The following is a 24,397-nucleotide window of genomic DNA, read 5'->3' on the forward strand; positions in this document are numbered from 1 at the left end:
ACAGGCAGGAGCCTCACAACTCCAGAAAGGGCCGCTCGGGTTGCTCAGGTCGTCTAGCACCAGGCACCCTGCCATTCACTCAAAGGCCTACCCACAGCAGAAGGCATCCAAGAGCTGGCAAAACTACAGGGCTCCCAAGGGCCAGCAGAGCAGTGCTCTGCTCACTCACCTGCAATTCCATCCTCTCATCCCTTCTCCCCTTCTCCCCTCTTCTCCCCTGCCCACTCCCAGCTCATCACAGGCCTCCTGCGTCAAGCCCGGGGCTCCATCTGCTCGTCTGCCTCTCCTTCCCACCTGACGGCAAGCAGGCAGGAGCTGCTACAGCTGTGAGGATGGGATGGGATGTGAGGCTGACCTGGGGCAGCTGATGGGACCTGGGCCAGAGTGGACCTGGGGGAACCCCTCCCAGAGGCCTGGCCACAGATGCTCTTGGAAACTGAAGGGGAAGTCAGGAAGGAGGCCAGTGAGGACCCGTCAAGCCTGAGGTGCTGCAGATGCCCAGGGTCAGGAACGAGACCAGTGGTCAGCACTGATACAGAAGCCACAAGCCCAAGAAGAGCGTGGCAGACAGCAGCTGGGAGAGCGGCAGGGTCCACGGCGGGAGGGGGGCTGTGCCCACTGGAGGATGGGGAGGATAGGGAGGGAGAGATGGGGAGGGAGGAGGACAGCGAGGGCTGGCCAGGGGAGCCCGGAATAGGGGGGCAGCCTTTGTGGAAACACAAAAGGCCATTAATACGTTAATTAAGCACAGCCTCTTCTCAAGAAAGACCCAAAAAGTCCCAGGTGCCCTCAGGTCTGAAGAGAGCTCGGGACAGAACCAGGGCTGGTACCTCAAGCGCCTTCATGTAGGGACCAACATCCAGCATCAGGCCAGAGGTCTCCTTGTAGTAACGCCTAGGAGAGAACAGAAGGGAGCACAGGATGCTGAGCACAGGAAGCTGAGCACCAGGAGCTGAGCGCAGGATGCTAAGCATTGGGAGCTGAGCATCAGGCCTGTCCTGCTGGCTGTAGAGCCAAGCTGGGGCTGAGGGGCGGTCCAGGCACCACGCTGAGAATGACCGCAGGGGACCCGCACCACAGAGCCCGGTGGTGGTGGCGGTGGTGGCGGTGGCGGTGGCGGCGGGCCGCCACACCCAGTGGGGAGAGCGCAGCAGCCAGCAGCTCCAGGAACGCCATGGGTCACACAGAACGTGCCCCTGCTGTCAGCCTCCTGGGGACCCTGCTGCAATGATTAACAGGGGACCCGGAGGGCAGATGGTTCCAGTTGCTAACACAGAGAATGACAAGTGACCTGTGTCCTGGGAAGGAACAGCAGGTCCACAGGGCATGTGGCGAACCCCTAATTGCTAATAATTAACCCCTAACTGCTGGCTGAAGAAGGGAACTCCATTAGTTCCACAGCACCCTTCTGCATCCCCTATTAGCCAGAGGTCAAGCGAGGTGCCAGGTTTCACGGGCGCCAGATGTTTTTATGAGAAGACAACTGTTTTCTCCTCCGTCTCACGGAGGTGGAGACAGGCTCTGCATGAGGGAGCAGTCCTTTTTCAAAATGGCCTCACTGCTCTGTGAGCCCAGTGCTGGCTTGGTGGCTGGTTGCAGCCCGGCCTGGCCCACCCTACGATGGCATCACACTGAGCCTCAAGACACCCACAGTCCAGACACATGGCGGGCCAGACCCGGCTCCGGCTGAACAAAGTCAATTGACTACAACGAGGGGAGAAAGTGGTTTAACCTGCACTGCTCTGAAGACGCAACTCACTGAAACCCAAGAATACGCAAGGGGGCTTGATTCTTGGAACCACTAAAATGTTTTGCCATCCACCATCCCATCGGTTTCCCTCTCCTCCTGCCACGCCCTTCGGATTTGGGAGACGTGGAGAAAGCATGTACGCAGAGAACGAGAGGGAAGAAGAGCGCGTGCTGACTTCAGCATTCATTCAGATCTCACTGCCTTCTAACGGTGTGACTTTGGGGTGCTTACGCCTGTGGGCCTGTTTCCTAATCTGTAAAATGGGCAACACGAACAACAAACAATACCTTCCTCACGGATTGCTGTGAAGCTTGAACAAAATAACGCATGCAAAGTTATTAACTTGGTACCTTGCATGCAGAAACTGCCCAGATGAGATAGGAGAATATTATAATAAATAACCGCTCACCCAGGCTGACACAGGCAATAAGATATAAGCCGAGGGAAGGAAAAAATGAACACAGTCCTGTTCAATTTGGGGGGTTGAAATGTGTTATGTGACCACCTGGGGTGTGAGAACTGAGCTCCCCGGGAGCTGCCCCGGGTCTGTGCGCTTCCTTCAGCTTCGCCACTCCTGGGCACTCTGCCTGTCCCTCTCTGCCCCACCTGATGCCTTGAAGCTGTAGAAGCCACCCGACCGCTCCTGTTGGATGAACCACTCACCCCTGGGCATCCTCCACTGCCTGCCTCAGATGCTTCCCAGCTAAACTTACAGGCTGGGCTGCAGGTACCGGCTTCAGCCAAACCTGGGCCTAGCCAGGGCTGGTCCCCTACCACTCCTCTGTTAGGCATCTTTGGAGCCTGGAGTCTGTTTGTTGAAGGTGTGGGCATCTCCTGTTGTGACATGGGCTTGGGACTCTCCATGTGAACCCCAGGCCTGTTCCACAGCCTCTGAGGCTCTGTGCTCTGGGGTCACGACACAGGGATACAGGCTGGCTGGGATGCTGTCAGCATGCTCACAGAGAGGGGACCTGAAAATGCTCTCCTTTTTAGAGTGACCCCCAAAAACAGGCTTAGAAATCTCTAAGTTCATGTCTTAGACGCAGACGTCAAATGTATATTTTGCATTTACATGGCCTAAGAAAGTACTGCCTTTTCTTTTTCCCAGTTGGACAATGAGCTACTTTGGTCTGATGATTTCCTGATTTTCTGGACCCCTGGTGGGGTCCAGAGTTCTCAGGAAATGGTGAGGGGACACCAGGTTCTGGGGCCTCCACTGGCTGGTGCTGCAAATGGCCCAGGTTACCTTTCTCCCCCTTGGCATTAACGATCCCAGATGCTCCACAGCCCTTTGCAGGACTCGAGGACACTCCCGGCCCCAGGCCTGCTCCCCAGGGACTCACTGTCTGGTGGGGAAGCACAGAGGCCCACAGATAAACTTTCAAGGGCAGGACCCAGGTGATGGGCAGTCTGCTTGAACAGGGCGGGGGACGGGCTGGGGACAGGGAGGGAGGAGAGGCATGGAAAGCTGAGACTAAGTTAAAAGGAATGAAGGGGAGGTCCAGGTCCAGGGAGCACCTTGGAATCTGCTGAGCACCCTGCTGAGGACCAGGGTGGCCACGTCACCACAGGCAAGGCCCTCTGCAGGCCCTCGAAGGCCACGACCCTCGTCCCCTCCTGCCCACCTGTGCCAGGAGAAGGAGGGCATGGAGGTGGGTAGGCAGGGCCTCCCTAAGGAAGTGATGTGTGGAAGTAAGCCAGGACGGAGGAAAGAAAGTACCCCACGTGGGAAATGCTTACCCAGCAACAAAAGAAAACCTGAAATCAACACAACTACCCCATTGTGACAGGTACAGCTCTGTTTGGAGCTGAGGATTCTGGGGGCTTCTGGGCCCAGACCCCTGTCCCTCAGCTACCTGGGGCCAGCTGGAGGAGCTGGAGGTTGGGTAGACGGGAGCAAGCACCTCCCATCATCTGGAAAAACCTCCCAAGGGGACCCACGCGGCGCCACTTCTGCTGGCTTCATGTTCCCTGCAGCCTCTTCTAAAGTGAAAGAAACCTGGATTTTCTTATGTTTAAATTTAGTCCTGGATGGGATTTTTAAAAAACTGAACGTGCAACTTAAAATACATAATCAAAACCTTGTCTTTGCATGCTAATCTTTAGAGTCCAAGGAGAACACGAACTTCCAGAAATCAAAATGAGAAACTTTGACATTTCTTTTTTAAAAAACTGAATCTGGGCTTGATTTTATAGTGCCCAGAATTTTTCTTTATTCCTTATTCACTCAGAAAAACAAAAAGGCATCTTGAGGCCAACTGTTACCTGAAAACATTTTTTTAGAGACACAGCAAATATAAGCACTTAAAATTTTTTTTAATATGAAGGTCCGGTCATCTCCACATACACGAGATGCGACGTATTTCTCCTGTTACTGGTTTAACCCAGCCAATGGCAGCCCCACTTAGGACGTGAATGTTCTAGCCACAAAGAGGAACTCGTGGATGCTGGAAAGAAAGGGGGAAGCCCGGGAGGAGGAGTCAGATGCGATTTTAGGCTTTATTCTTCTGCCGTTTCCGATCATTCAGCACAGCCTCCCTGCAAATGACCACTTGACCTTTCCCAGAAGAGCCATTAACCTTCCATAGTCTGTCGGGTAAACAGCTTAATTTTCTGAGAGCGGCATGACAGAAGAAATTACAAAGCCAATTCCCACTCTCGGGTCCAAACAGATGCCAAATGTAAATCACTCCATTTCCAGGAGAGGGACAGTCTGCCCCGGCGCCTCCACCCGCTGCTCCTGCCTCCTTGGTGGGAACCGCTCAGCCTGTGCCCCTGCGTTCTGCAGTGTAGGCAGGCCTTACCAGCAGTGACCCACAGCCGAGGACAGCACGGTGATGGCAGCTCTTCGAGGGTCCTAGGACTGTCCTGAAAAGCTGGGACCTAGCCCCGAAAACTGCCAGTTCCTTTCTCTGGTTTTTAAACAACCAGAACCCCTGTCAGCAGAGATCCCACTAATCTCCCGCTTTAAACAAATCCTTGTCTACTATGACATTTGCTGCAGTATTACAAAGCTGAAAGCAACTGCTTCTGTTTTTTTTTTTTTTTTCCTTTTTCAACAATATAACTGTTCTGACTATTATTATCCATGATCTGGAATAGTGGTGTGTAATAATTATGAGACTACTTTTATTTTTTTCTTTTTTGTAGAGATGGAATCTTACTATGTTGCCCAGGCTGGTCTTGAACTCCTGGGCTCAAGCCGTCCTCCCACCTCAGCCTCCCAAAGTGCTGGGATTACAGGCGTGTGCCACCAAGCTCGGCATGAGACATCTTTAAAGAAAAAAGTGTTAACATTGACGAATCACAGCAGAGCTTCTTCCTTATGCTTGTTCTCTAGTGAGGTGGGTGTTGGTGCCTCAAAGGCCTAATGGGTCAGCCCGGGGAAATGAGGGAAGAGGCCAGGTTCTGTGGCTTGCTCCATAGCAGCGACCTAAGTTGCAATAGGCGTAAGTTTAAAAAGGGACTACAAGGGTTAATTTAATATGTCAACTTGGCTGGGTCACAGTGCCCAGATATGTGGTCAAACATTATTCTGGATGTTTCTGTGAAGGCGTTTTTGGATGAGATTAACATTTAAACTGGTGAACTAGAAGAAGGAGAGTACATTCCCTTCCACAATGTGGGTGGACCGCATCCAACCAGTTGCAGGCTTTACTAGAACAAAGACTGACCTTCCCCAAGCAAGAATTCCACAGCGCACCGCCTTAGGACTCCGCAGCCACGCGTTCCTGAGTCCCCAGCCTGCCAGCCCTACCCTGCAGATTTTGGACTCGCCAAGCCTCCACAGTCAATCTCTCTATATATCTATGTTCTGTAGCTTTGGGCTTCTCTGAGGAACCCTGACTACATACAGGACACATTTTATTTATACGAGAAACACACTAGAAATTTTTAGTTACTATAAAGAAAATCCTCTTTGATTTCTTGAAACATCTTTCACTTGCCCATTTTTGATAGAGACAACAAGCGTGAAGAAATACTTCTCTACTTTGAAAAAAACAACAAAAGTGCATGATCAATGGCAACTGACTCTGCGGTCTGGAGACAGGGACAACAGGGAGGGGTGGGGTCTGTGATAAACTGAAACTAACGAAGGCAGTGCCTCCAGCAACGCCGCTGTGTGTGCAGGAATGTGAGGCTCACTATCTTCAGACCTTCTGATTCTTCAAAGAATCCAGAAATCTGGATATTTTGTGTAAAATCTCCCCATTTTTAAACACAGCCTCAAAAATACATTTAAGGTTTTTTTTTGTTTTGTTTTGCTTTTTTTTTCTTGAGATGGAGTCTTGCTCGGTCGCCCAGGTTGGAGTGCAATGGCATGATCTTGGCTTACTGCAACCTCTGCCTCACAGGTTCAAGCAATTCTCATGCCTCAGCCTCTTGAGTAGCTGGGACTATAGGCGTGCACCACCACACCTGGCTAATTTTTGTATTTTTAGTAGAGACAGTGTTTCACCATGTTGGCCAAGCTGGTCTCAAACCCCTGGCCTCAGGTGACCTGCCCACCTTGGCCTCCCAAAGTGCTGGGATTACAGGCATGAGCCACTGTCCCCAGCCCACATTTAAGGCTTGTGTGGGCAAAAAGTCTGCTCTAGAATGTAGCTTAGAGGTAACAAGCACAGGGTCTGGGGTTGGCCATGCCAAGGGGTGTTCCTGGTCCTATCAACACTCAACGGCTGGGGACAGCAGCTTATTTCATCTCTTGTGGCCTCAACACCCCCACCTGCAAAACGGCAACGACCTGCCTAGAGCCCACAAGGTTGTAGTCAGAATTACACAAAATGGGGTACACAAAGTGCATGGCAATGGCCAGATAAAAAGTCCCTCCATCTGTTCCATCAGTTGGTCCCATACAGCAAGCAGAGGCAGTGAGCACTGTCACCAGAAGCATCAAAGCTGGAAAACACTTCCTCTGCCATGGCCTCGGAATTCCCACACTTCATGAGAAGCTGAGGTAGACACTTTCCAAAGGGTCCTTGCAACCCTAGGAGCCTGCGGTTCTAAAATTCTAGCTGTGCAGAACCCTGTGATTCTAGAATTCTAGGCTGTGCAGAATCAATCTGTGCAGCTTTCTGGAAACAACTTGGCAACATGCCTCAAGAACTTCAAAAATACTTGTTCTGTAACTGTATCCGGAGATGTCATCTGAAATGCACCAAGAGGCTCATCACAGCCCCGCTATGGTGAAAAACCAGGAACAATCTAGATGCCATTAGCAGGGATCAGTTAGAAAAAAATTGTCCTTTCCAGCCCCGGACCCTACAGCTGCAGAGATGTTGATGCCTAAGAAGAACCAGACTGCTATTTATGAACTCCTTTTTAAGGAGGGAGTCATGGTGGCCAAGAAGAATGTCCCCCTGCCTAAGACCCAGAGCTGGCAGAGGAGAATGTGCCCAACCTTCATGTCATGAAGGTCATGCAGTCTCTCGAGTCCTGAGGCTGCGTGAAGGAAGTTTGCCTGGAGACACTTCTACTGGTACCTCACCCACCCGGGCATCCAGAATCTCTGTGATTACCACCATCTGCCCCTGGAGAGGGTGTCTGCTATCCCATGCCACAGCCATCGGAGACTGGCAGGCTGTGGCCTAAAGGTCTGGAGCGTGACCGACCTGTAAGACCCACAAGAGGGGAAGCCAATAGAGACACCCACAGACAGGGAGAGACACCTTCAGATGAGAAGAGACACCCACAGATGAGGAGAGACACCCACAGACAGGGAAAGACACCCACAGATGAGGAGAGACACCCACAGACAGGGAGAGATACACACAGACAGAGAGACACCCACAGACAGGGAGAGACACCCACAGACAGAGAGGCACCCATAGGCAGAGAGAGATACCCACAGAGATACCCGCAGAGACACCCACAGACAGGGAGAGACAACCACAGAGATACCTGCAGAGACATCCACAGACAGGGAGCGATACCCACAGACAGAGAGACACCCACAGACAGAGACACCCACAGACAGAGACACCCACAGACAGAGACACCCACAGATGGGAGACACCCACAGACAGAGACACCCACAGACAGATACCCACACACAGACACCCATAGTCAGGGACACCCACAGACAGAGACACCCACAGAGAGAGACATCCACAGATGGGAGAGACACCCACAGACAGAGACACCCACAGAGATACCCACTGAGACACTCACAGAGATACCGACAGAGACACCCACAGACACCCACACATAGAGACACTCACAGAGAGACACCCACAGAGAGACACCCACGGATAGAGATACCCACAGAGAGAGACACCCACAGACAAAGATACCCACAGATGGGGAAAGTCACCCACAGATGGGGAAAGGCACCCACAGATGGGGAGAGGCACCCACAGACAGAGACATCCACAGACAGATGGAGATACCCACAGACAGAGACACTCACAGAGAGAGAGAGAGACCCACAGATGGAGTGCTGTCCCCTCTGGTGTCAATGAGAAAGCTGAGGCTGGGGCTGGGGCTGGGTCAGCAACCGAATTTCAGTTTAGAGTATTTGGTCGTGGATGTGGTCAGCCACCTCAGTAAAACTGGCGAGGGTTATTTTACATTGAATAAACTTACAGGCAGAAAAAAAAAAAAAAAAAAAAAATTACAAGAGGCCGGGTGTGGCGGCTCACGCCTCTAATCCCAACACTTTGGAAGGCCAAGGCAGGTGGATTACAAGGTCAGGAGATTGAGGCTATCCTGGCCAACATGGGGAAACCCCATCTCTACTAAAAATACAAAAATTAGCCGGGTGTGGTGGCGGGCACCTGTAGTCCCAGCTACTCAGGAGGCTGAGGCAGGAGAATCGCTTGAACCCGGGAGGTGGAGGTTAAAGCGAGCTGAGATCACGCCACTGCACTCCAGCCTGGTTGACAGAGCGAGACTCAGTCTAAAAAAAAAAAAAAAACAAGATAGCCACACAACAGATAACCATGCCCCAAGACATATCCATTTGCTGCATGCTAAGTCATTCACAAATATTGTTTGGTGAACAATAAAAAACGGGTGACAAAACAAGGTCAAGTGTGACACCAATGCTGTGAACACCTCCAGCCATAATGGTCTATTCACACAGGAAGCCACTTGTGAGGACATACACCAAAATAGTGACAGGTGTTTTCCTCGTGCAGTGGGACTAAAAATATTTTCTGGTTTCTTCTTTTGCTCATCAGTATTGTCTAATTTTTCTTCAATGAACATGTGCTATCTCAGTGTAAGAAAAATGTTAAAAATAACCAACACTGTTTTGTTTAAGAAAGAGATGGCAAGGCACGTGCTAGAGGCTCAGATAAAACACTGATCACAAAATCACACCTTTACAGAGACAGTGATCTGTGGCCAGAGACTGTCAGTGCCCACACTGGGTAGGCCTCAAGCCTATTTTTTTACTAATTAGACAGCCCTGGAGAGCATTCTCCAACATCCTGCTGCAGCCTATGCAAATGCACCTTCTCCTTCTTTGCTCTAAACTTGGGACAATCAACAGCTGGCCTCTGAGATCTCCAGAGGATCTCCATCTGCAGTGACGCCCTCTCCTCGTCTAGACTCCACGTGGAAGCCTCATCAACCAGTTCCTGAAGACAGAGTGTTCCTATTTCTAAAGAAATGATTAAAGGAGTGGAATAAAGAAATGAAGAGAGAAAGCATGAAAAAGGGAGGGAGAAGAAGGTCACCGGTGCTCCCCCCACATCCCCTTCTGCTTCCTTCTCTGCCTGATTCCACAAGTCAGAGACTAGCACAGCCTCATCTAAAGCACTGAGAAATGACTCTCCCTGGAGCCAACTTACCCTTTTCCCAGTGATATAAGCACAGGATTTTCTAGTTCCATGAGCACCTGGAAGGCGTTATTCATGTTCTGATAAGAAAAGCTTTCTCCTGCGTCTGCGATTACCACACAGTTTGGGTTGGATGTGTCGATCTGATCAAATTCTGAGCGAACTCCTGGAAAGAGAGAGAGAGAGAGTGCAACGGAGCCCTGGGAGGATGTGGCCTACCTCCCTGTCTCCTACAGGGACACCTTTCACATGTCCTCCCCCTTTCTCAGGTACATTTCTTTCCTATCCTCACAGCTAGCATGGGAGGTGGACATAGAAGGGTGTTATTCCTATTTGACAGAGGAGGGAATCTGGCTCCTCACTGAGGGCTTATGAGGAGAAAGGTAGACCCACCCAGGACCCTCCATCCCAATACCGCATCAGCCCCAGGAGCTCCCTGAGGTCACTATCGCAGGCAGGAAACCCACAGCTTTGCAACTAAGAAGGAAAATCTGCTCAGAAGACACTGAGAGCCTGCAGCAGGAGGAAACAGGGCTGCTTGGAGGGTTGGCACTACTGGTCCCAAACTGTAAGAACCGTTGACACATTTCAGGCGACCCCACACATATGTCCTGAAGAAAAAGCAGAATTCCATCCCCACAGGCCCAGTTCACCAGCTCCCTTAGGAAACTCTCTTCCTCCTTCTCCTTCTTTGTCTTCTCCCATTTTAAATTAAAATAGGAAAATTTGCAAGGATACATCAAATCCTTGGCTTTGTGTCTTCAGATCCTAGAAGAAACATGCTGTCATATCTCTTAGGATTAGATGTCGATCTTTCTAAATTAAAAATAAACTGAGGCCAGGCATGGTGGCTCATGCCTGTAATCACAGTACTTTGGGAGGCCAAGGTGGGCAGATCGCCTGAGGTCAAGAGTTCGAGACCAGCCTGGCCAACATGGTCAAAACCCTGTCTCTACTAACAATACAAAAATTAGCCTGGCCATGGTGGTGGGCACTTGTAATCTCAGCTACTCAGGAGGCTGAGGCAAGTGAATCACTTGAACCTGGGAGGCAGAGGTTGCAGTGGGCTGAGATTGTGCCACTGTATTCCAGCCTGGGCAACAGAGTGAGGAAAGAAGAAAAGAAAGAAAAGAAAGAAAAGAAAAGAAAAGAAAAGAAAAGAAAGAGAGAAAGAAAGAAAGAGAGAAAGAGAGAAAGAAAGAAAGAAAGAAAGAGAGAAAGAGAGAAAGAAAGAAAGAAAAGAAAGGAAGGAAGAAAGAAAGGAAGAAAGGAAGGAAGGAAGGAAGAAAGGAAGAAAGAAGGAAGGAAGGAAAGAAGGAAAGAAAGAAAGAAAGGAAGAAAGGAAGAAAGGAAGGAAGGAAGGAAGGAAGGAAGGAAGGAAGGAAGGAAGGAAGGAAGGAAGGGAAAAGAAAAGAAAGAAAAAGAAAGAAAGGAAGGAAGAAAGGAAGAAACTGAAATACCCAGTGAGATACCATTTCATACCCACCAGAATGGTGAGAATTAAAAAGACTGATAATGCCAAGGTCTGGTGAGGATACTGAACAGCTGCAACAGATGGAAGAAGTGTAAAATAGTACAATCCCTCTGTAAAAAAGGTCTGGCAGTATTTTATAAAGGTGAACATACACGTACCCTATGACCCAGTAATTTCACTGCTAGGTATTTACCCAAAAGAACTGTGTAAGAATGTTCAGAGCAGATTTGTTCATAATAGACTAAAACTGGTAACAATCCAGGTATCAACAACATGTGAATGGATAAACTGTGGTCTGTTCACTCAATGGAATACTATTCTGCAATAAAAATGAACAACCCTGCTGATACAAGCAACAATATTGATGAATCTCAAAAACACTTTGTTGGGTAAAAGAAGCCTTACACAAAACACTACTGTGACAGAAAGAGTTAACTCAGCAGGACTAGGTTGCTCAAACCCTGTACATTCCAAAAAAGGCCTGTCTTCAGGACTGGCTTCTGGGAGACAACCTCTGAACCACAGCAATGTCCTACCTGATAAGAGGGGTTTTGTATGCTCAAGGCCTTGGGCCCTGCTCTCTCAGTCTGGCCAGATCATTTATGCTAACAGCTTGGCTTATGGTGAACACCTGTTTGTGTATGCCTGAAGCCCTGGCCGAGCTGTATCAGTTTGGACTCTGCAGGGTGGGAGACTGAGTTGCTAAGGTCAGTCATGCAGGTGCTAATCTCTACACAAAAACCCTGGACACTGAGGCTCCAGTGAGCTTCCCTGGTGGCCAGTGCTTCCCACGTGTTGTCATACATCATTGCTGGGAGAATCAAGTGTGCCCAGTAGGACTCCACTTCGAAGGGACAACTGGAAGCTCACTCCTGTCTTCTCCTAGACTTTGCCCCATGTGTCTCCTCTCTTTGCTGAATTTAATCTTTATTCCTTCACGGTAATAAGTCTAACAGAGAGTAATACTTTTTCGAAGTTCTGTGAGTCCTTCTAATGAATCATTCAACCTGGGGGTAGCACTGGAGGCCCCAGTACAATTATAACTGTATTATTCTATTTACATAAAATTCTAGAATAGGAAAACTTATTTATAATGAAAAAAATCCAAACAGTGGTTGCCTCTAAGGGGACAAGAGGTAGAGATCGCCTGGGCAAGGCGCAAGGTAGCTGTCAGAGCTGTCAGTGATGGTGATGGTCTAGCTCTAGCTCTTCACCGGGCTGGGTTCCATGGGTGCATGTATTCGTCAAAACTCAGCAAAAGTACACTTGAGGTGTGTACATTTCATTGCATGTATATTTTACATCAACAGGAAAAACTGTAAACAAATACTGAACTCTAATGATATGCTAAAGTGTTTAGGGGAGTATACCTGTGTCTGCATTTTACTCTGAAATGCATCTAAATAATAACATGGACAGACAGATGGAGGGATGGACAGATATAAAGTGAAGAAAATATCAAAAAATGTCATTGACAACCTTGGTAAAGGGTATAAAACTATGCCAAGTAAGGCAGGGAGCGGTGGCTCACTCCTGTAATCCCAGCACTTTGGGAGGCTGAGGTGGGTGGATCACCTGAGGGCAGGAGTTCAAGACCAGCCTGGCCAACATGGTGAAACCCCATCTCTACTAAAAATACAAAAATTAGGCAGGTATGGTGGCACGCACCTGTAACCCCAGCTACTTGGGGGGCTGAGGCAGAAGAATCGCTTGAACCCGGGAAGCAGAGGTCACAGGGAGCCAAGATCATAACACTGTTATACTCGAGCCTGGGTGACAGAACGAGACTCTGTCACACACACTCACAAAAAATAAAAATAAAAAATAAACTATTCCAAGTAAAAATTACTTGAACTTTGTTGTATGCTTGAAATTTTTCATAAAATGTTAGACAGAAAATCCACCAATGATTGAAAAAAAAAATTCCAAGTCTGAAAACAAGGGTCTAGTTATTGAAAACATGGATGCAGGATTACAGCTGAGGAAGGGCATTCATCCTCCCTCCAGCCTCCCAGCTTTGTCATCTGCTTGTCTGATTCACTGGCCAAGGCCACCCTCCAAGCAGATGCCCACCTCCCTCTCCTGCTGGCTTCTTCCAGCTCTACCCCAACCCTTTTCTGAAGGATAGGGGAAGATAATTTTTCTTAAATCTTCTTTCTTTGAAGACCATGTTCTAAAGACACTAGCAGGGATCCTAAATTACAGAGAAAGCATTTTGAGAAACATGATTTCTAAAGGCCGGGCATGTCAGCCTTCACTGGCACTAGGTCTATGAAGTCAACATTTGGGCTTTCCAGGGGGCACCCGCCACTTCTTGAGAGCCCCCACCTTGCCCTGGAAAGGAAAAACCATGCTTGCTTCTGCCTAGTGGTTTGTAAAAAAAAAAAAATATCAAGTTCAGAGGAAGGAGAAGGCGCAGTGGACCAATGGAGAAGTGTCTGGAATTGCTAATGTCTCTTCTTTTTAAATATTCAGGAGGCACCAGATAATATTGTTCCTTCTGCTTCATTCCAAAAAAACCTCCCCACTGAGGGTCAAAGGGGCTCTCTGTTCTTGCATTCAGACTAAAATCAGGATGCAAACCTTGTTCCTACAGCCATCTGCAAACTGCTCCAAAGAGCAGAGCTGGTTTTCACATAGTTCAAGGCTATGGTGCCAGACGTTAGAAGCTATGGACCTCAATGTAGCTTCTCACTGATATTCTCTCGCTCTCTCTCTCTGTCGCTTTCTCAACAGGAGCTAGAACTCCACCCCCTTGACAATTCCCTGGTCCCTTGGTCCATCCTAGATCAGGAAAGAGAGCTTAGGATTTTCCACCCAGGAGCCATCCAGAACCTGCTCTAAGGACCCTCTGGTGTGAGGCCAAGGAATGGACGGGGCTGGGTCTTAACTTGCCCCCAGCCCCCAGCAGGAAGTCCCATGAGGTTTTTGCGCCCCACCCATGAGTGTTGGTGGCCTAGCTCAGTCAGCGGTCCAGCCCAGTGAAAGAGGCCCTCAGCACAGCCCCCACCCTGGGAAAGGGGAGCTTTCACCCCCGTGAGGTCCTGGTGCCCGGCAGGCCTACCGTCGTGGATGAGCAGATATGGTCGCAGGCCTCGCTCCTTCAGGATCTGGCAGGCGGCCGGTGCCGGGGCGGTCACCTCCCCCTCAGAGATGTCAAATCCCAGCCTCCGAAGCTGCCCCACCAGCTCTGCCCGGGACTTCTGCGACTCGTTGGTGCAGAACCTCACCTTCAGCCGGGAGCCCTTCAGTCTGCAGCAAGGGAGACACAGGCCCGGGGAGTCAGTACGTGGAGTATGGGGCCTCTGATGCTTCTTGGAGGGCATCCAGCAAAGTCCAGAACAGGCCAGGCCACTGCGAGCCCCTGCGGGGGCCCCAGCTGACCTGGGTGTGTTCGGACTGAGATTTCTGAGCTGAAGCAGACCCCTTCTCAGAGGACCCCATACCACGCCCCAACTCTTTCCATCCTCACTGGACTTCATACACCTGAGGCTCCCTGAGGTTCCCCACTGACCTCCCTTTTCACTGCTTCTCCCCCTGCCTGGGATGCAGCTCTGTCCCCCGCATCTCCACCTGCGCCACTTCTTTTTTTTTTTATTTTTTTTTATTTTTGAGAGAGTCTCGCTCTTGTCTCCCAGGCTGGAGTGCAGTGGCATGATCTCAGCTCACTGCAACCTCCACCTCCCAAATTCAAACAATTCTCCTGCCTCAGCCTCCAGAGCAGCTGGGATTACAGGCGCCTGCCATCACATCAGGCTAACTTTGTATTTTTAGTACAGACGGGGTTTCACTATGTTAGCAAGGCTGGTCTCAAACTCCTGACCTCAGGTCTCCCAAAGTGCTGGGATTACAGGTGTAAGCCGTCGTGCCTGGCCCACCTGTGCCACTTCTACCCAGCCCCTGAGAGCCATGCAATACCTCCTCTCCACAATCCTGCTCAGCCTGGCTAGGGGCCACCTCTGAGTGTCCACAGCTATTTCTCTGTCCCTTTCCACCACACTTAGCATTTCCACTTGCAAACGAGCTGCACACGTCCACGCCTTACTAACTCTGGATCCATATTTCCCAAAAAGTACAAAGGCAGATGGCCCGAGACAAGGTTTGTCTTCTCAACACTGTCAATGGAGAAAGGTTTGCCAAAGTCATCAGGGACACCAACTATTCCGGAACGGACAGACAGGACCTGGACCCTGCTCAAACCCAGCCTGGAGGTCTCATGAACTTGAGGATGCTGCCACTGGCCGGCGGCACCGAGCTTCTTCCCTCCTGACTTCACAGGAGACCCGCGAATCCAGGCTGCACCTGGGCAAGTTCTCAGAATGCACCAAATGAAATAACATCCACCCTTCTGCAAACTGTCAGTGAGCGCCTACTATGTGCCTGGCACTGGCCAGTCATGAGCATGGACAAGGTCCTGGATCTCCAGGCCACTATCCAGGGTGGGCTAGGAGGAGGGCACCAAACAAGAGACTCCACGAAGGAAGGGCAATTTGTGACTGATGAGAGAGGTGCTATTGCAGAACATAAACAGGGTGGGCAGACAGAGGGTGACAAGGTGGGGTAGGAAGGCCAGGGGAGGCCTCCCTGGGGAAGCAAGAGAGAGGGCCAGGGTGTGGTGCTTCTGTGCAGGGACACCAGGCTGGAGGACCTGGCACCCACCAGGAAGGGACCCCAGCATGTTAGAGGAATCTGCAGAGGTGGGCGGGGTGGGTCACTCAGACCTGGGGGGAGGGTGACAGGCCGGACCTGGCTCCCTCACCCAGATCACAAGAGCCCTCTCTGGACAAACCGGCCCCAACAAGGCAGTGGTCATATCTGACATCTGCATCGAGCTGCAGTGTGGACTCGTGGAAAAGACATTAAGCTACAAGCCCAAGGGCCGAAGGTTTTAAGAAACCCTAGTAAAATTAACCAGCCATGCTAATTGCATCTGCGCTGTTCTCAGACAGGTCCCGAAACACACACATTTCACTGAGCTCCAAAGATGCAGATGTCTTGGCTCTTCACCTATTCTTTCAAGCTGCATTTTTTTTTTTTTTTTTTTGAGATGGAGTCTCGCTCTGTCGCCTAGGCTGGAGTGCAGTGGCACAATCTCGGCTCACTGCAAGCTCCGCCTCCCGGGTTTACGCCATTCTCCTGCCTCAGCCTCCCAAGTACCTGGGACTACAGGCGCCCGCCACCTCGCCCGGCTGGTTTTTTTGTATTTTTTAAGTAGAGATGGGGTTTCACCGTGTTAGCCAGGATGGTCTCGATCTCCTGACCTCGTGATCCGCCTGTCTCGGCCTCCCAAAGTGCTGGGATTACAGGCTTGAGCCACCGCGCCCGGCCTAGGCTGCATATTTTTTACAATCTAAGCAAAACAGCAATACAGTGTTAAATGCATAATTTAAAATTTATAGAAAATACACATAGAAAGGAGGCATGTGCTCAAGTTTTGTTTACAGATGTGGCCCCAAGGAAAGGAATACACGCACATTCAACCCAGTTACTAGAACTACAGCTTGAAATCAACTTCCATCTGAGCAAGTGAGACCCAACTAAAAACTCAACTCAAACTGAACCCAGAGTGAATGGCATTTATCCATGTTATGGGTGAGGGACTGAAGTCCAGAAATGTCAAGGGCTTTCTGTTCCCCCTCTTGAGCCTGGGACTTTGGAGGTGGAGCTGATATCTACTCACAGTGGAGTCAAAACAGGAAATCGGCACTCGGGAGCTCTCCCGCATAGTGGGGAAAGGACACAGCCCAGTGTGGGGTCTTAAAGACTGGGGATTCAGGCCCAACTGGAGACCTGAGGGATGGACAAGGAGATGGCAGGAAAAGGCAGGTCAGGTGGTGGGAAGGGCAGCCCACCTTATGCACAGGCAGGTATGCACTGGCCCCCGCCCTCTCGGATAGAAAGAACTATCTGAGCAGCGTGGGGTATGTGGAAGGTGGAGCCAGAAAATGAGGCTGGAGTGGAGAACCACTGAGAGGGCAGATAAGGCAGAGCACAGTGGCTCACGCCTGTAATCCCAGCACTTCGGGAGGTTGAGGTGGGTGGATCACTTGAGGGCAGGAGTTCGAGACCAGCCTGGTCAACATGGAGAAACCCTGTCTCTACTAAACATACCAAAAAAAAAAAAAAAATTGCCAGGTGTGGTGGCGGGCACCTGCAGTCCTAGCTACTCAGAAGGCTGAGACAGAAAAATCGCTTGAACCCAGGAGGCGGTCACAGTGAGCCGAGCCACTGCACTCCAGCCTGGGCCACAGAGTGAGACTAAAATACAGACAGATAAGCCAGGCACGATTCCGCACTACTGAGGGACGGCCCCAAATACAGCCCTGAGTGGTAGTGACAGCTATTGGGAAAAGGCGGCAGGACTCAGGCCAATGTCCCCTCCTCTCCCCACCGTCCTGTGTAACATTGCCACACCCTGTCTCTCTGTCAGTTTTTGTGTATAACACTAACCAGTGTCTCCAATCATCTGATTTATGCATCTGTTGTGTTTCTTACTGGCTACCAACTCCAGGAGTTTAGGCAAGAATCTGCTCGGGTCTCCACAGCATCCCCGGGGCTTCCCACAGGGCTTGGCACTTCACAATCCCCCATAAACATTTGCTGAACGACTGACTGATGGAGAAGTCTAAATGACCTCACCCGCTACTTTCCTGAGGGTGTCCTGAGCCGGCAGCCTCCTTACAACCCCCACCAGAAACAGACAGGCTTCCGTGATGAAAAACATGTTTCTGCGCTGAAATAAGCCTCCAGACCCCCAGTCGTGGAGCTGACAGGTGCAATTTAGGAAGACATGTGTAGATCTGCTGACCACATAGTGAATGCAGACAAGAGGCTGGCAACGTCTTCTTCAATAGCACAAGTGATTCATTCCTTTCTTACTATTTGTCTTTCCTAATCAGAGGTTTATGAATTATCAATTACACTTACTGGTTAATTGCCCTTCATAAAGATAGCTTTTTTAATTTTTAAATTAGACAGTTAATATATTGTAACTAATAGCATCACCTTGTACATTATGGACAGATCTCCATTGATTGGCACCGGGAACGTGTGACTCGCACCCAAGTTAATGGAGCAGTTGAGTGAAGAAGTGCAGGGGGTCCCCGGGGACTAATTACTGCTAATGAATGATGATGTGACCTTCTCAGAACAGTGAGCAATCGATGTGACAGTGAGATGACAGTGCCTCACATCTGTTATTCCAAACACAACTTCAGATGTGGATGAAAGATGAGTAAGTCACAGAACTCACTTTGGGACTCTTGAGCCACTGGCCTCCTTTGAAATGCCAACATAAGTTCATTCAACCTATGTGCTCTTACAACATCAAGTACTAGTTTTAGAGATGAAATCTGTCCCTGAAAAATCTGATGTGAAATGCTAGGGCAAGTGCCCTCCCGCTGGGTTCTGTCTTTCTGTGCCCCGGACCACACCCCCCCTTGAGCCGTCACCAGAGACCCATTCTGACCACCTGGCACCAGCCCCAGGTTGCCTCTTCCTTATTTTAAGTTACTGAAAATAAAGTATGCACTATTGTTTAAAGAGTAAAATATTAATACAACATTACAGTGAGCCTTGCCTCTGGATAAGGATGGTGGTGTCACTCAAGATCCATGATCTGATTTTGTCCTCGTGCCCAAGGTATTTGCTGTCCCTTATGCACATCCCCAAGGGCCAGGTGCCTGGCTCGTAGGTGGCCCTCAATAAGTCGTACCCACTGGGCAAATGAGCCTATGAGGCAAGAACCATTATCTCCACTCTAGAAGGAGAAGATGGAGGCCCCAGGAGACAGAGACCTGACCAAGGTCACACAGCTTGTAAGCAGCAAGGCCTGTGAGCCCAGACGGGGAGTCCTAACCCCCAATGTGACAGCATCTGGAGATGGGGCCTTTGTGGAGTAATTCAGGTAAAATGAAGGCATAAGGGTGGGACTTCCTCATGATAGGATGTGTCCTAGAAGGAAGAGACACCAAAGAGCACTCCTGCCCTCTCTTTCCATGAATGCACAAAGAGGCCGTGTGAGCACACAGCAAGCCGGCACCTGCTTACAAGCCCAGAAAAGGGACCTCACCAGAAACTGGCCATGCTGACCCCTGATATCAGCCTTCCAGTCTCCAGAACTGTGAAAAAATAAACGTCTGCTGTTGAAGTCCTCTGTCAATGGCACTTGTTATGGCAGCCCAGGCCGACTAGGACAGCTGAGGAAGCAAATCCTTGTTATCCCTCAGTGGGGCCTGCCACAGGATGCCACAGACTTGGCCTTGGGAGGCACGGAGTACAGGAATTCCAAAATATCAGGAAAGCCCTAGTCAGGTACAGCTCCAGGACCCCAGCAAGCCTTGCAAAGAGCTGCACCAAGAGCCCCTGCAAAGAGGGACGAGCCCAGCTCTGGGATGGGCTGTTTCCCACCCCACCACCCAAGAACCTTGGGGAAGGGGCCTTCTGCAGGGTCCTGGCTGCCAGACAGCCCCTCTGAGACCGTGGCCCCCACCTCAACGTGCTGCCTCCTCCCCAGGAGTCCCATGAGGGTGGGGATTTGCTCCCACTTCCTGTGGCCAAACTGGATCTTTTTTTTTTGAAACAGAGTCTCACTCTGTCAGCCAGGCTGGAGTGCAATGGCACAATCTTGGCTCACAGAAACCTCCGCCTCCCGGGTTCAAGCAATTCTCCTGCCTCAGTCTCCCGAGTAGCTATGATTACAGGTGCCCACCACCATGCCCAGCTAATTTTTGTATTTTTAGTAGAGATGGGGTCTCACCATGTTGCCCAGGCTGGTCTTGAACTCCCGATCTCAGGTGATCCACCTTCCTTGGCATCCCAAAGTGCTGGAATTACAGGCGTTAGCCACCATGCCTGGCCCAAACTGGATCTTTGAACTGACCTTTACCTCATCTCAGCAGGCCAGGACGAGCCTCTGAGTGACAACGTCGCCTGGGGCAATTACCGTGCATCGGATGAACCGGCCCTTACAAATCACCTCGGACTCTCCACATCTGCTGGCTGTCGGCATCTGCCAGGAGCACTCACCCGCAAATAATGAAAACCCTCTCATTACTGTTCCACAGCAGGTAAAGTGTTAGGACAATTATTGGACATCCTGAGTGACCTTGGGACAGCTCGATAGCTGGCCTTCTGGGGACCACCGAAAGTCTTGAGGCTGGAGGGAGCAGGGGCTCCCTCGGAGGGGAGGCCGGGCAGGAGGTGGGGGGCCGCAGGAAAAGGGCAGGATGAGCCCCTCCCAGCTGGGCCCCCTGCCCTCCAGCCCTGGTACTGGTCACCTCTGTGTGGCCCAGAGGCCCTCGCAGCACCGAGTCCTTGCCTTCACGCTCCCCTGGGGGCTGGCCCTGATCACCTTACAAATTAGGGTTCACATGCCTCTTTCTCCTGGAAGCCCCAGAGCCATGCGCCCAGGCAGGCCCCATCCTCCCAGCTGCGCTCACACAGCCCTTGGTGCTGCTCTGGTCCTGCCATCACCACCTCCCTCCTCTGCCTCCTCTGCAAGCCCAGGGCTCGGGGCTCGGGAGGGCAGGGCTCTGTCTGCTCAGCACTCCTGCCATGCCTGGTGCCCAACCACAGTGGAGCCAAGGTCAGCACCTGGGGGCACCCTGGCACAGGACCAGCCCCATCCTCAGCGACCAGAGCCTTGGTTTACCAAGAGAGGAGTCACTCCAGCACCTCCTGTGTAGGGATGAGGGGCAGTGGGCACCCAGGTCAGGGTCTCAGAGGCCAGAGAGGGGCCACCAGGTTCTCAGGAGTACATAGGGCTGCAGGGAACCCTTGGGGTCAGAGTCATCAAAAGGCTCAGGTTGGCAGCTCATAGGTCAGAAGGGCTGTCTGGCCCACAGAGTGAGGCTGGAATTTGAGAAATGCCAACTCACGGGTTCACAGGTGCCGAGACTGGCAGGCAGTGACTGGCCCTTTCCTGCAGCAACTTTGCGGGATGCTCTCTAGAATCCCATCCAAAATCTACCCAGCAGTACCCAGTACCCAGCGTAGTAGGTGCTTTACTGGGAGAAGCACCTAACTGACCAAATTCCAGATCTGATGGGCTCACTTGGTAATGGAGAAATTCACAGCCAGAGGAAAGGGGTGTGGAGGCAGCAGGGCAAAGGGGTGGAGGGTTGGTTCCCAGGGAGCCGGGATGGGAGGGGCAGCACTTCCCCACATCAGACTTCAGACTTCAGCCTCCCTAACTCCCAGCCTGTTCCTGCCTCCCAGGGCCACGTCACAGACATCACCTGGTGCGCTGGAGGGTCCCTATTACTACTGAAATGGGAACCAGCGCAGAGAAATACAAGCTCAACGCCTCAGTTTCCTCAGAGAGGGGAAAGGACATTGACCACCCCCCTTTCCCAGGGGTTATAGTGAAAGGAGATGCAGGCGCAGCACCAGCCCCAGGCCCACAGCAGCCCCAGTGGCACCAAAATGTTTGTTTTGTTTTGAAATGGAGTTTCGCTCTGTTGCCCAGGCTGGAGTGCAGTGGCACAATCTCAACTTACCACAACATCTGCCTCCCGGGTTCAAGTGATTCTCCTGCCTCAACCTCCCAAGTAGCTGGGACTACAGGCGCACACCACCATGCACGGCCGATTTTTGTATTTTTAGTAGAGACGGGGTTTCACGATGTTTGCCAGGCTGGTCTCAAACTCCTGACCTCATGATCCGCCCATCTCGGCCTCCCAAAGTGCTGGGATTACAGGCGTGAGCCACCGCACCTGGCCTTGAAATGTTTTTAATAACGGGGCCTCTGGGCAGTGCTAGCCACTGTCTAATTTTCAGATCTTCAGTCGCTCCCCTTTGGAAAGCAATGGAGATTGAACATGCACGTTTGGAGAACTGAAACCCACAAAGTGCTCATTTCCTCCAAAAATCCAATTTTCCAAAACAGAAGGTTGAGCAGGAGCCCCGTAAGCAGGGCAGAGTTGTTTTTTCAATAGAAATATACAGTTATTCACGTACGCCCCGGGGATGCCCACGCTGACGTGGGGATGAGCCCACTCTGTGCCCCGCACCATGATGCACACCAGCTTGGGCTGAGGGACAACCTGCAGGTAGGAGTAGCAACAGATCGGCATCTGTCCCCCAGGAGTGGGGTCTGGCTTCCCACCCTGGCGCGCACAAGGCTCGTGGAGTCTTGAGCCCCAGCCATAAACGGTGTGATGGTGGTGCCCAGCCTTCCAGCTCTCCAGGGCTGTCATGAAGGAGATGAAGTAAAGGCTGTGCACAGTGGAGACGCCATGGGCCCCTGGCACGGTGCAGGCCTCACACTGGCTCCAGCTGAACCAGCTGCACTTGCTCCTCCTGCCAGCTGACAGGCCAGGGCAACCCTAGCAGCAAGGCGGGCAGCCAGCTGCTCCCGGGCCCTACCCGCGGGCCCCTCCCCATGGTCCGCTAGACGCTGTTGAGCAGCTGCACACAGTCTTGTGTCATCAGTGTCCAAAGTTTGAATGGAGAGAAGAGACGCAGTGACGCAGGAGCTGGGCCCTAGCTGGGCCTCCTGGTCTCGGTCAGCTGGGCAGTGACCTGAGCGGGGCAGCAATGAGGTCACGATGGGGCAGGCCCCCAGCTAGCGCCCTTATCAAACACGCAGCACACCTTCCCGCACCTGCGCCTCCTCACCTGCCCGCACAACTCCCATCTAGAGTATTCTCTGAAGTGCCTGTGCCACAGAGCCCAGATCACAGGAACATGTTGATCCCATGAGCATCGATGTCCCAGGAATCAATAAACACAGTTTAGAATCAAGTGCATGGGAATTGGCAGCCAGAGACCTTGGAGACCACGCAGCCCGAGTGGCTCACTTCACAGAGGGGGATACGAAGGCCCAGAGGGACAGGAAACGCCTCGTGGCACGTGGGGGTGGAGGGGTGGGGATCCTGGGTCCTTTCTTCCACTCCTCAGCCTATGAGCCTCAGCAGCAGCCCGACGTCCCCAAGGGCCACAGCGGCTGCAGGGGACAAAGGCCAGGCCTCTGTAAGTAAGGTGGGAGCTTGGCTCAGGAAGTAGACACATCTCCTCCCTGTATGACTGTGGCTTGTCACCTAACCCTCTGCAACCTGTTTCCTCACCTGTAAAATGAGGCACTAACAATAGCTACTGGACAGGGCTGTCATGAAGATGATATTTTTTATTTATTTATTTTATTTTATTTTTGAGCCGAGTCTCACTCTGTCACCCGGACTGGAGTGCAGTGGCACAATCTCGGCTCACTGCAACCTCTGCCTCCCAGGTTCAAGTGATTCTCTTGCCTCAGTCGCCCAGGTAGCTGGGATTAAGGGCACCCGCCACTATGCCCAGCTTATTTTTGTATTTTTAGTAGAGATGGGGTTTCACCATGTTGGTCAGGCTGGTCTCGAACTCCTGACCACCGGCTCATGCCTGTAATCTCCAGCACTTTGGGAGGCCGAGGCAGGCGGGTCACCTGAGGTCAGGAGTTTGAGACCAGCCTGGCCAACATGGAGAACAACATAGTGAAACCCCTTCTCTCTTAAAAATACAAAAGTTAGCTGGGTGTGGTGGTGCACACCTGTAATCCCAGCTATTCAGGAGGCTGAGGCAGGAGAATCACTAGAACCTGGGTGGCAGAGGTTACGGTGAGCTGAGATGGCGCCACTGTACTCCAGTCTGGGCGACAGAGCGAGACTGCATTTCAAAAAAAAAGAAAAAAAAAAAAAAAGACATGAGAAGCACCTGGCACATTTCGAATACTAAATAAATGGCAGTAATTACTGTGGTGGTGACAATGACAACCACGTATCTGACAAACCCAGTGTTGAGGCAGGTACATTTTGAGAGGAAGCCAGGTGCCCGGGGAAGCAGGCCAGCAGGAGGAGCCCAGAGTGCACTGCCCAGGGGCACCTTTAGGAAGAGGGGGAAGTTGACACCAGCAGGGAGCCCAGGGTGAACTGAGCCCCAGCCATGGCTACAGCAGCGCCTAGTGACTGGCTCCTCCCCCACCAAGCCCCACCGGCATGTTCACGTCAAATCCTCTTGACAATCTGAGAGGTGGGTTCAAGTTTCCACTTACAGATGGGACCTGCGGTTTGGAGATGGGACCTGTGGTTTGGAGGGGCTCAGTGACTCATCTAGGGACAGAACTGGGATGAGAATCCTTTTATGTTAGCCTCATGGAAATATAAGCAGATGTGGAAAATACAGCTCCTTGAGCAGAACTGCGTGCTTTGGTTTAGCATATGCGCTGAGTTCAACAACTACAAGACTTCATGTGGCCAGGCACGGTGCTTCATACTTGTAATCCCAACACTTTGGGAGGCTGAAGTGGGCAGATCCCTTGAGCTCAGGAGTTCAAGACCAGCCTGGGCAACATGGCAAAACCTTGTCTCTACTAAAAATACAAAAATTGGCCAGGTGCAGTGGTGTGCACCTGTA

General features: G+C 51.3%; 1 protein-coding gene and 1 pseudogene across 1 annotated transcript in view; one reads left to right on the forward strand and one right to left on the reverse strand.

Annotated features, from left to right (window-relative positions):
- LHPP (phospholysine phosphohistidine inorganic pyrophosphate phosphatase) overlaps positions 1-24,397 on the reverse strand; it is a 166,916-nt gene that overhangs the window by 115,311 nt on the left and 27,208 nt on the right. Inside the window, exons 2-4 of the mRNA XM_011930208.1 lie at positions 14,073-14,260; positions 9,547-9,700; positions 831-894 (exon numbers count right to left, since the gene is read on the reverse strand). Of these exons, the coding sequence (XP_011785598.1) occupies positions 831-894; positions 9,547-9,700; positions 14,073-14,260 (406 nt within the window). The remainder of the gene's footprint in view (positions 1-830; positions 895-9,546; positions 9,701-14,072; positions 14,261-24,397) is intronic.
- LOC105503341 lies at positions 7,027-8,299 on the forward strand (annotated as a pseudogene).

This window comes from Colobus angolensis, unplaced genomic scaffold, assembly GCF_000951035.1.
Source record: "Colobus angolensis palliatus isolate OR3802 unplaced genomic scaffold, Cang.pa_1.0 Scaffold85, whole genome shotgun sequence".
NCBI lineage: Eukaryota > Metazoa > Chordata > Mammalia > Primates > Cercopithecidae > Colobus > Colobus angolensis.